This window comes from Labeo rohita, chromosome 5 (assembly GCF_022985175.1).
Source record: "Labeo rohita strain BAU-BD-2019 chromosome 5, IGBB_LRoh.1.0, whole genome shotgun sequence".
Taxonomy (NCBI): domain Eukaryota; kingdom Metazoa; phylum Chordata; class Actinopteri; order Cypriniformes; family Cyprinidae; genus Labeo; species Labeo rohita.
The window spans coordinates 2,172,004-2,184,352 of record NC_066873.1 but is presented as its reverse complement, the minus strand read 5'-3'; the positions used below and the strand labels follow the sequence as shown (position 1 = coordinate 2,184,352).

Here is a 12,349-nt window from a genome sequence, read left to right as displayed (position 1 = left end):
AATACAGGAAGTGTTCATGCAAAGCACAGTTCTGTGTTGCACAATTCTGAACATATCCTTAGTATCATCTTATCCTCCAACACAAACATACTAGTGCTTGTAAACATACATTCTCCTTTGTCCTGTGCTTGTGTAGGTAACCGTATAGTGATGGGGAAGAACCACGTGTTCAGGTTTAACCACCCTGAGCAGGCCCGCTTGGAGAGAGAGCGCAGTGCCACACAAGAGCAGCAGGGGGAGCCGGTGGACTGGAGCTACGCACAGGAAGAACTGCTGGAGAAACAAGGCATCGACATAAAGCAGGAGATGGAGAAGAGGTGAAAACTCATTTTAACAAATCCTGCTGTGTGTATGGGTCTATGTTTAGGTTGTAGTGTACAAATGAATGTGAAAATGTGCCTGAATATTGAAACGCTGGTTTTTGGAACGAGGTTGCTGGTTTGTTGCTGGTCCAAAGTGATCCTTTAGCCGAGACTAGATTGCCTACGATGGTCTACAGGTCAGTCTCGGCAAAACCAGTTGGTAGTTCATCTGATCAGCCTTCTAGACGTGCTTGGACCAGCAAGAAATCTTGTAAAAACTGCTTTTTCCTCCCCTTGCTAATATGTTGTTTTTCTTTGAACCATCTCTCTCAGACTGCAAGATCTGGAGAATCAGTACCGCAAAGAGAAGGAGGAGGCCGACCAGATCCTGGAACAGCAGAGACTGGTAAGAAAAGACACTGTTTAAAGGTGCAGTAAGCGATTTCTGCAAAACGCTACTGATATTTGAAATCACCAAAACAAACACACCCCTACCCAAAAAAAAAAAAAAAAACCTCACACCTGTCTCGATTGCTCCGCACCCAAATTCATAATTGTGCTATGCAACTCAGGCCCCTCCCCCATCATGAGTGGACACACCCCTTACTGCTGATTGGCTACAGGTGTGTTTTGGTCTGAACCACCTTCAGCAGCGTTTCTCAGAAATCATTTATTGCGCCTTTAATGAACAGTTTAATGACATTTGTAAGCATTAACTAATGTTACTATCAGTTATTTGTAAATTTTCAAGTGCATGATCATATGAATCATGTGGAAGTTTGATGACATTTGTAAGCATTTTAATTTACATTAATGATCAGTTAATCATTAGGTAATGTTTAATAAGTTTATTAGTAAACATTAGCAAGCACATAATCTCATATTTCTAGCTGTGTGATTATATATTAACTAATGATCTGTTAAGTATTATGTAATCTTCGTTGATGATTCATTAATGAAAGTTATTATAAAGTGTTACCAAACTGATTATTGTGCCAACGCAAAATGCTGTTACTACCCATTTTGTTTCCTAAACTATGCTGTGTCCTGTGATTACAGAAAACTTTATTTACCTGTTAATAACCATTAAGTGTTAAGCCATGACTCAATTATCTCATCAGGAAATAAGAGAAAACAAATGATCAAATAGGCATCAAAAAAGCCAGATGTTTTCTCTGGCAGATGAGGCAAAACAGAATAGATATGAGCATTTGTTTTTTTACTTTAATACCTGAATAAGAAACGTAAACTTTCAGATGTATCTAATGTAACAAGCATTCATTTAAATGGATAGCTTGCGTGCACAGTCAAAATATGAAGTAGTGATATTTACCAGTTTAAATTTATCCACAATTTTTGTTGGGCTGTCTTCAGGATGAGTTCACTGATTTTCAACCAGCTTTCTTTTGTTATAATGTAAATGAGTGATACGTACACTTTCTCTGTTACCTGTGTACGCTCAGATATCCAGGTTTATCTGTCAGCTAAAGTCTTTTCATGCCTCTACATTATTGGATCCTCACCTACGGGCAGTTAGATCGAGCCCGTTATGGGTGTTCACATTTGCCTAAATTTATGGCAAAAGGGAACACCACAGCCTGTTTTTCTCTGACGAATCACCACTTATAATCATTCTTGTTTACAAAGATCAAGGTGGGCAGGGGTCTGGTATCTGGTATCCAGTCAGTTAAAGGTAAGGCAGCTGACAAAATGCATCCCAAAGGCACAGATGCTTCTTATTTATTCATGTATTTTCTTATTTATTTAAAGCTAGAAATAAAAAATATAACTGAAAGAATCAGATTAAATTAGATTGTTGTTCAATCATTCAGTTTACAGCTGCTTCCTCAATCGGCATCTGTGGCCACCACAGCTTCTGCTGCAGATCACTATGGAAATTGTGAGAAAATTTAAGATGAAATGAAATCTTGATTCACCTTCGCGCAGAAGATCTTTAAAGCTACTGAAACTCGTTATTAAAATGTTATGGTTTAATATAAAAAAGTATGTTCACTTAAGTTAATAGTGCTCTATGTTATAATGTGATTGTTTGTGATTGACAGTTATTAGAAATAGGACAGGAAGGGTTTGCTACTCCCACAGTTTTCATTGGGAAAACACTACAGCGGAAGCTCACGTAGCACTGTGATTTTAGTGGAAATATGTAGGCAGTGTGCATGAATGGGGTCCATTGTTTTGCTCATTCCATCAATGTTCTTAACCCCTGAATGCAGCCAGATTAGGGGTGTGCGACTGTACATGTATGTTTATGTATATAAAAACATCATAATCTCTGTTATGCAGGATGATTTGATGTCACAAAGGCTGTGTTGTTTTTCTAGAAGAAACAGGGCTAACCATGGTCATGGAAAAACCTCCAAATGAATCCTGCATTGAGCCTCATTCCAAACTTTGGCTGTTTGTACATAATTATAATTGTTTAAAACTCCTAATTCTAAGCTTTGGTGCCTGACATACAAATTCTCATGCAGAAATGATGAATGACTGGAAGAGTCATGGAAATTAATTAGTCAAAATGGATGAAAACCCTGCGGCAAAAAAATGTAATTTGCAGAAAAGCAGTTCACATTCTTGGTGTCAAAAAACTTGTGCATTTAATTTGTTTCCTAAATAGAATGGTTCATTATACCTTTTCTTTGTTTTAATGTAAATGTTTTGCAATACTGCAGAATTCAGAGTGTCTGAATTCCGGGACGTAGCTTGGCATCACGCAAACATCCGACTCTATTGTGAGTTGAGTCTCCCGTGTGTTTTGTGCGAGGAGTGCTTTTGTGTGGTTTGCAGATTGCTGCCTATGTAGAGCGCTCCAAATGAGTCGCTAAGAGCTCCCATGACAGTCAGGACGTCGTTGCCATAGAAGCTACAGCAGAGGCAGCTCACTGGGTTTTAGAAGCGAGCTAATGTGTGTTTCTGTCTCTCTGTGTGCAGTATGCAGACTCAGACAGCGGTGATGACTCAGATAAGCGGTCCTGTGAGGAGAGCTGGAGACTCATCTCTTCTCTCCGAGAGAAATTACCAGCCAACAAGGTCAGACACACACACACACACACACATCACATCACCGTAACACCAATACATTTTATACCAAACTCCTTTGACTTGCGCTTATTTACTTGATTTGGGCCTTTTTCACTGAAGTTTTGCTAATGTGACATTCATGGTCAACTGATATGGATTTTTTTAGCAGGGTGACCACTGTAAAGCCAGTGATTAGAGGGGTTAACGATATGTAACGATAGTTGGTTGAGATGTTAAATGAATCGCAATGCAATTTGGGTTGGGGGTTTATATGGATGTATCTCTGTGGGGAACTGACTGTCTTTAGAAAAGTTTAAATGGTGTTTTCTTTTCATCTTGCTGCTGTAAAATGCATATTAAAGTAAATCAGGAAACACTGTATCGCTGCTGTTCCATAAGCATCACCTTCTGTCAGAGAGTGAATTTGCGTCACATTCAGCTCATCTGCTGTTTGTGTTTCATTCAGATATGACTTATGTAGTATAGTTTTACAAAGCTGAAGTCAGACCGTTCTGTTTTACTTCATATTTCAAAATTATACAGTCTACAGTTGAGATCAAAAGTTTGCATCCCCCTTTCAGATACATTAAACCGTTAATTATTTCACGAAAATAAGAGGGATCATACAAAATACATGTTATTGTTTATTTAGTACTGACCTGAATAAGATATTTCACTTAAAAGATTTTTACATATAATCCACAAGAGAAAATAATAGTTGAATTTATAAAAATTACCCTGTTTAAAAGTTTACATATGCTTGATTCCTAATACTGTGTTGTTACCTGAATAATCCACAGTTGTTGTGTTTTTTGTTTAATGATTGTTGTTGTTCAGTCCCTGAACAGTTAAACTGCCCACTGTTCTTCAGAAAAATCCTTCAGGTCCCACTAAAACAATTTGAATCCTTTCCAACAATGACTCTATGATTTTGAGATTCATCTTTTCACACTGAGGACAACTGAGGGACTCATATGCAACTATTACAGAAGGTTCAAACACTCAATGATGCTCCAGAAAGAAAAACAATGCATTAAGAGCCGGGGGGGTGAAAACTTTTGAACAGAATGAAGATGTGTACATGTTTGTAATTTTGCCTAAATATCATATTTTTTTATTTAGTACTGCCTTTCAGAGGCTACAGAGGATACTTACATGTTTCCCGGAAGACAAAACAAGTTAAATTTACCCTGATCTTCAAATGTTTTCACCCCCCGGCTCTTAATGAATCATTTTTCCTTCTGGAGCATCAGTGAGCATTTGAGCCTTCTGTAATAATTGCATATGAGTCCCTCAGTTGTCCTCAGTGTAAAAGGGTTCAAACATACAAAAATGCTGAAAAACCAAAGAATTTGTGGGACCTGAAGGATTTTTTGAAGAGCAGCAGCAGTTTAACTGTTCAGGACAAACAGGGACTCACAAACAACTATCACTAAACAAAAAAACACAGCTGTGGATCATTCAGGGAACAACACGGTATTGAGAATCAAGCTTATGTAAACTTTTGAATGAGGTAATTTTTAGAAATTCAACTATTATTTTCTCTTGTTCTCTTAATTTGTCTTAAATCTTGTTTAGTTAAAAAAAAAAAAACAGTTTTGAGAAAATCATATCATGAAATCAGTATCACACATTGTACTGACTCAAGTGAATCGTTACATCCCTATGATATCACAATATTTAAATTAGGTCGTAAAAACATGCATAACAATTACTGGAATTGAATTCATATTTATTTGACATAGTTTTTACTAATATTTAATATTTACATTTATTTAAAAAAGAATAAATATATTAAAAAAAAGATCAAATAAATCTGTAAAAAAAACTGAGATTATTGATTCGTTAATTCTATTATAGTATTTTTCATAAATAAATAAATAGTTAAAAATAAGAATAAAGAGGTAGTAAACACTGTAACCAACAATGCACTCTGGTAAGATTGTGGACACTGGGAAGACAAGACAGAGGTCATTTTACATACAGCACACAGTGAATATGACATTAATATGAAATTATTGTCATTAATACGACATAGCAGCATAGTTTAAGATCAAGGATTGAAAGTTTGTTGCTCACTCTTTTGTAAGCATTCGGTGTGCATGGACCAGTCGTTATACACTCAGTACACTCGTTTTTATGTGGTCTACAAAGTACAAATGCACACTTCAGAAGATCTTACATTTGCAAGCTTATTAAAATTCAACTTTTATTAGCTATTCAGAGACTGTTTGCCTTTCTGTTACTAATAACTGAAAAGCAAACACTATAATATTTTAATATACCCTTTAGTAACTTTAAAAGTTTTGTGTAATAATTTATTAGTCAGAACTGGTTAATAAACAAAGACGGTAATGTAATAAAGAGCTCTGTGCACTCAGGTGCTGGTGTTTTCAGCTCTGTCAAAATAAAAGTCCCGCTTCTGAAATATTAGTAGCCAGTCTTGATAATTGCAAAATGCCAATAATCAGCTAATATGTCACCCTTGGCAATATGTCGGTTGACCACTAGTAGACATGCACTCTAGACTGATGTCTTTGATGGTTTCACTGCATCTTGCTGTAATTTAAACTATATATACACTGCGTTTTGTGCTTTTCAGGTGCAGTTTTAAAATTCAGTTTTGAGACACCTGCGTTCTGTTCCATTCTGTTTCACTTCAGGTGTTTCTGAACAGTTAATCTCTGACAGGAAGTCTTCTGTTCTTCTGATTGTTTGCAGATGCAGTCTATCGTGAAGAAGTGTGGTTTGCCCAGCAGTGGGAAGAGGAGGGAGCCCCTGCGTGTGTATCAGATCCCCCAGCGCCGCCGCATACCCACCACTCAGGAGTCCAAACACAGACTCAGCTTGGAGGAGCTTCGCACGCAGGCTGTTAAAGAGATCTGCTATGAGGTGTGTTCAAGAGTAAATCTGAAATAGGCAATACAGGCACTGTTTTAATTCATGTCAGAGTAGATTTGGCCTCAGATGGGCCGCCCGTAGACGGCCTAATGCAGATTACACAAGAGCTTTCTCAAATCGGCAAGAAGCAATTTGATTGGCTGATCACTGATCATACAATATATTAACGTCTAGCTTGTATGCGCAGTAGTTTATACGTTAACAAGAGTATATCTTTGTATTTCTCTTCTTAAGGTGGCGCTTGGAGACTTTAGGCACACGCGGCAAGAGATCGAGGCCTTGGCCATCGTCAGGATGAAGGAGCTTTGTCGTACATACCGCCAAAAAGACCCTCAGGAGAGAGAGAGCTGGAAAAGTGTGGCGAAGGACGTATGTGAGACGGTGGGCATCGGAGAAGAGGAGGGAGACAGAGAGGAAAGAACAGCAACGACAGCTGGAGGAGGAGGAGGAGGTGAAGGAGGAAAGACAGATATGGGAGAGCTCAAAGCTCATATCGACAAGCTGACTGATATACTGCAGGAAGTCAAGTTGCAAAATAACATGAAGGATGAAGAGATCCGATCACTGAGAGATCGCATGGTGAAGATGGAAAAGATATTCCCAGTCGAAGTTGAGGTAACACTTGTATATCTAAAAAGCGACACGAAATGTACCCACACTTCTCCCCAGTCTGTTTACTGACAGTATGATGCAAGTTGCCATCAACACTGGCAAGATTGACTCACCTTATGCAACTTCCAAGTAGGGCTGGGTGATAAATCGATAACGATAACTATCGTGCGACATGAATTTCCTCGATAAACGATACCAAGAGTTTGATAAATGTTCAGTATAATTTTTATGCGGCAAAGGCGGAACAAAAAGCTAAAAGCGTGCCGCTCGGACCATTCATCTGCTCTTACTAAAGCAGATGCGTTCACTCGCTGATGAAGCACTTGAATTCTGTGAAGAGCACAAATAACTCATCTTCAAATTCTCCACACACTCAGGCTCTGGAGATCATATTACACTTAGTTCTTGGCCAGTTTGACTCAAACTACTTTTTGTTGTTTGGATTTGCAAAGTGTGATTTGTGAACCGATTTTACAGTTTCACAGAAAAAGATGATGATTGAATCACTGTCTTTCACAACCATTACATCATGTGCTCAGAGCAGGTTGTGATTTTGAAAAGTAAAATGTAAGATTTTATGCTTTGGAATGTGGCAAAGTAAAAGTTTCCCAAAACTCTGAAAATGCACTGAAGTACACTTCATTTTAATGTGTAATTACTTGTTACATGTACTTAATATGTGACCTTGAACCACAAAACCCGTCATAAGGGCCAATTGAAATTGAGATTTATACATGAATAAGCTTTCGATTGATGTGTGGTTTCTTAGAATAGGACAATATTTGGCCGAGATACAACTTGAAAAATCTTGAATCTGAAGGTGCAACATAATCAAAATATTGAGAAAATCACCTTTAAAGTTGTCCAAATAAAGTTCTTAGCAATGCATATTACTAATCAAAAATGAAGTTTTGATATATTTACGGTAGGAAATGTACAAAATATCTTCATGGAACATGATCTTTACTCAATATCCTAATGATTTTTGGCATAAAATCGATCATTTTGACCCATACAATGTATTGTTGGCTATTGCTACAAATATACCTGTGCTACTTAAGACTGGTTTTATGGTCCAGGGTCACTTATAGTAATAACAATGAATTATGCATAATTACAAGTAACTAACTATAAGCACCATTATTATAGTAAACTGAAACTAAAACCATTAAATATTTCTTGAAATAAAATGTTGAAAAATGTCAAAGCAACATTTCTCATCTTCATTTAGTTTAACTTGATGTACTAAAAGAACTTAAACTATGTAACTAAAAGAAATTAAAGTGAAAGTTCATAATAAAATATAAAAGAATGAAAAGAATGAAAGCACGACAAAATTACTAAAACTTTATCTAAAATTAAAATAAAAGATTAAAATATATAAAAATAAAATCATATTAAAAATATTATCGAAAACTACAGTAGTATCACCATGATACATGAAGTGTGTTTAGTAAGACGTATTAGTATTTGTGTAATTACATTGTAACAATGTCACCTTAAAATGTTAAGGTGTCCTTGTTACAGTGTAATTATAAATTAAATACTAAATAATGTTAATTAACTGTACCTACTATATGTGACCATGGGCCACAAAACCAGTCATAAAGGTAATTTTTTTTAAATTGAGACATATATCATCTGTAAGCTGAATAAATAAGCTTTCCACCAATGTATGGTTTGTTAGGAAAATCGAAATATTGAGAAAATCACTTTCAAAGTTCTTAGCATTGCATATTACTAAGTTTTGATTTATGGTAGGAAATTTACAAAATATCTTCATGGAACATGATCTTTACTTAATATCCTAATGGTTTTTGGCATAAAAGAAAAATTGATCATTTTGACCCATACAATGTATTTTTGGCTATTGCTACAAATATACCTGTGCTACTTAAGACTGGTTTTGTGGTCCGGGGTCACTTATGGTTAGGGTTAGGAGGATTAGGGTTTGACTTAGGGTTACTTGCATGTAATTATGCATAATTTATTGGTATCATAATAGTAAGTGAGTGTGTAACAAGGACACCTTAAAATAAAGTGTTACCAATTAAAGTGCCACCAAAATATTTAATACAAATTGATTTGTGCACTTTTTAAGCCAGTGTAAAAATTTTAATGCAATTTATATTTCAGGGAGATGAAACTGACCTCGGGTTGGACGGGGCCAGAGGTGATGACTCACCTGTACAAGTCAACAGACGCGATGAGGATTCTGGGTACCGGCGGGGTCGCCATCGCTGGCAGTACCCGGAGAAATACCACGACCCGAAACGTCGCAAAGGAGCCAACAATCAACCAAACAACGCCCTCTACCCGCCGGCTCCTTCGGGACACTCTCAGAACAACCCGTTCAGTTCGGCGTCGTCTCGATTCAATTCTCAGACCCCTCGCAACCCCAATGGGCCTTTCTTGCCAGGCACCGGACGCTTCTTACCACCACAGGAGAGGAGGCTACAGTTCCCCTTTAAGAATAACCCCCAGCATCGAAGCTTCATCTGGGGCCCATCGTCAGGGGGCGAAAGTGGAAATGATCCATCCGCTCAGTCCGGTACTGATTCGGTTCATACTTTCCAATCATCTCCCTCACCGAACAAAGGCCAGTGGCCAAACAGTCATCACCAGCAGCGGCGCAATCACGGTAATAGAGGCTACGGCAACTGGGGAAACAGGCAACGCTCCAGGAACAGGGGACGGAATCCGTTCGATGGGTATTTAACCAACGAACAGGCTGGAAATGTCGAGCGTAAGGACTCGGTCCAAGGGCAGCACAAGCAGGGCAGAGCGCGCTACACCTGGTACAGTCCCGATTTCGCCTCAGACCAGTCTACTGGAGACGGATTCCAGCACAACTACAACCAAAGCAGACAAGGTGTCTACAAACACCCCAACTCACACTACCAGCACCCTCAAAAGCAGGACAACCCTCCAGAGATGAGCCAGCATGCGTCTGAAGGCAACACCAATCCACAATCCATCCCAGATTGCAGCAGCACCCCCATGGAGACCTGATCTCATCTGTGGAGACCATGGGAGCAACAACACTCTGCGTTTCTAAAAACCTTAAACTCTCAGATATACCTTGTTTTGGTTTGTTGTGGAAGGGTTTTAGATGCCGAGAGCGTTTTTTAAGACAAACTCCTTAGTGCAATAACACCTGTTTGAAAATATTGTATGCACCTGAATTTTTCTGTAAATATTGCAGTTTCATACCTGCACCTACGGAGTGATGTTTCTATGTGTGCACGTATCTATATGTTATTCAGATGTGTATATAAATAGGTTATAAATTGGAAGGGTATGCATTTGCAAGAGAATTGAGCTCCTTTTAACGCACAGCGTCAACGTTATGGCCTGAGAAGTGTATGGCCTACGAAACTATTTAGAGATTTCTGTTTTCTGGATTTCTGATGATTTTACATTGTGCCTGCTGAAAAGCCAAAGAACTTCGATTTAGTAGCCCTCAGGCTCATATCTGCTTTGGATGCCATTTTTATAGCTGACATTTTTTTATCTTGTCATTCATGTTCTTTTATTCTTGCATCCTAAGGGGCGTGTGTTTCATCAATTGTGTTGTTCGACGATAAAAAAAAAGACATGGGATACATAATCCTAAAACAGTTAAGTGCAAACAATCAGGGTGACAAATTCTTTGTGTGTGTGTGTGTGTGTTACCGTGTCCTGTTTGGGCACAACATAAGGAGACAATGATTCTCTTCTATGTTAAGATGCAATCACACTGACAATGTTTCGCAGCAGCAAAGCGACATAAATGAACGAGACTGTTGGCAACGTAACAGAGATCAATCAGAGTTCAAATCCTGCTTCACACAACTTTATACTAAAAGTCAAATGATCTGATTTGCTATCCATCCATGCATCATTTCCTTCATTTGGTGTTTGATGATTATTTCTGGGCAGAATAAGCTGCAAAGTGGAGCAGACCTTATGGCACGGGCTCCGTGACGCAAGCCAAATCCTGCACCTCAGTCACAGCAGCACCATATTTAATGTTTGGCAGGAATGACAATGAAGCAGTGAGGGACTGAAGTACAGCGTGTTCGACTGTTGTTTAACAGCATTCCAATAGTTTAGCTGACAAAGCATCTTTCCAGAATGTCAACCGTTTTGAAAGTGCCATGATTTAGAACTTTTTTAAGTGCATGTTTAGACTGTATGTCTGTTCCTCACAGCCTCTTTGTCATCTATGTTACATTTATTATGGTTTCTGCTCTGACTGAGGTCAGTTTTTGATTGCAGAATAAATCATGGGTGACAGCTGTTGAGTTTTTGTCTTTTTGTGCCACATTTCGCTGAAATTCTAGACAATTATGACTTTTTGCTGGATTCTTGTTGTGTTGCATCTGGTTAGGACAGGCTGTTATTCCCATTTTGACCCCTTGTAAGTTCCCAACTGATCTACAATTGGAAAAATAAATAATTTTACCTTAACTACCCCAGTTGTTTTATTTATTTAATAAAAGCAAATTATTTGTGTATTTTGTATAATTACCAGAAATATAATATGGGGAAAAAAAAAAAAAAAACGTCTTTAAAGTTTGCATTTGTCCCAACCAAGTATACTAACATAAAACTTAAAGTATTCTCTACCCTCTACACCATTAAAGAGCAACTAAATTACTAAATCTATCTATCTGTCGATCTATCTATCGTGCTGAAACAAGCTTCCATAGCAGTCTAATAATCTTCATTTCAGTGCAGGTAGCGGCTTCTGGTTGTAGCTTGTAGCTTGGCATACTATTTTTACCCTGTACTTAAACTGATTTAAAATAGCTTGACAAGCTAGTTGCTTCCCCAACATTCAGACATACACAAATGAGCATGTGTGAAGGCATACTAACATTCTCACACATGGAATGATTCTGCTGACTGTCTTTCTGTACTATAAAAGGCACAAAATGTAGCACAATAATCTGCAGTTGATTTATTTGGGTTATTCTTAAATTGTGTGTGTCTGTACTGTACTGTATTATGCACATTCAGCACGTTATGTCACTGGTGCAGATGATCATAACATACTCTCAGTGGGACATGAGGCACATATTTAACAACTCACAGCACACATTTGTCTGCCCACTCTCTGCTTTCTGCCGCATGGCTATTTTCAACCTTTTCCAAAAGAACTGGGTCAGCTGTGTCATCCAGGGCTGATGTTACACGCTCACATACAAACAAAATACACACAGATACATTTCAGCTCAAAATTTTACATTCTCATTACACAAACTACAAGATGATTATAATTGTTTTATGAGGGCTTTTAAAAAAATGCATTGTTATTTAGATCCTGATAAAGCTATTCGATGTAAGAGATATAGACAAAATAACTGAATTTAAAAAATATTTTAAATTCTGTACTTAAAGATCATATAAAATTAATAAAAAGCTACTTAATTGTGAGATTTTCGTTGACAATACTTTATTGGGGAGTCAATGCTGCGGCGCAGTTGGGGGTTTTGGTGCCTTGCTCAAGG

The 12,349-nt window shown here is 37.8% G+C and overlaps 1 protein-coding gene across 1 annotated transcript in view; it reads left to right on the top strand.

Moving 5' to 3' along the window:
* kif1c (kinesin family member 1C) overlaps nt 1–11,306 on the top strand; it is a 54,362-nt gene extending 43,056 nt beyond the window's left edge. Inside the window, exons 20-25 of the mRNA XM_051110310.1 lie at nt 137–317; nt 636–708; nt 3,252–3,350; nt 6,063–6,233; nt 6,477–6,857; nt 8,991–11,306. Coding sequence (XP_050966267.1) covers nt 137–317; nt 636–708; nt 3,252–3,350; nt 6,063–6,233; nt 6,477–6,857; nt 8,991–9,866 — 1,781 coding nt within the window. The 3' untranslated portion in view covers nt 9,867–11,306. The remainder of the gene's footprint in view (nt 1–136; nt 318–635; nt 709–3,251; nt 3,351–6,062; nt 6,234–6,476; nt 6,858–8,990) is intronic.
* Nucleotides 11,307–12,349: the final 1,043 nt, after the last annotated feature.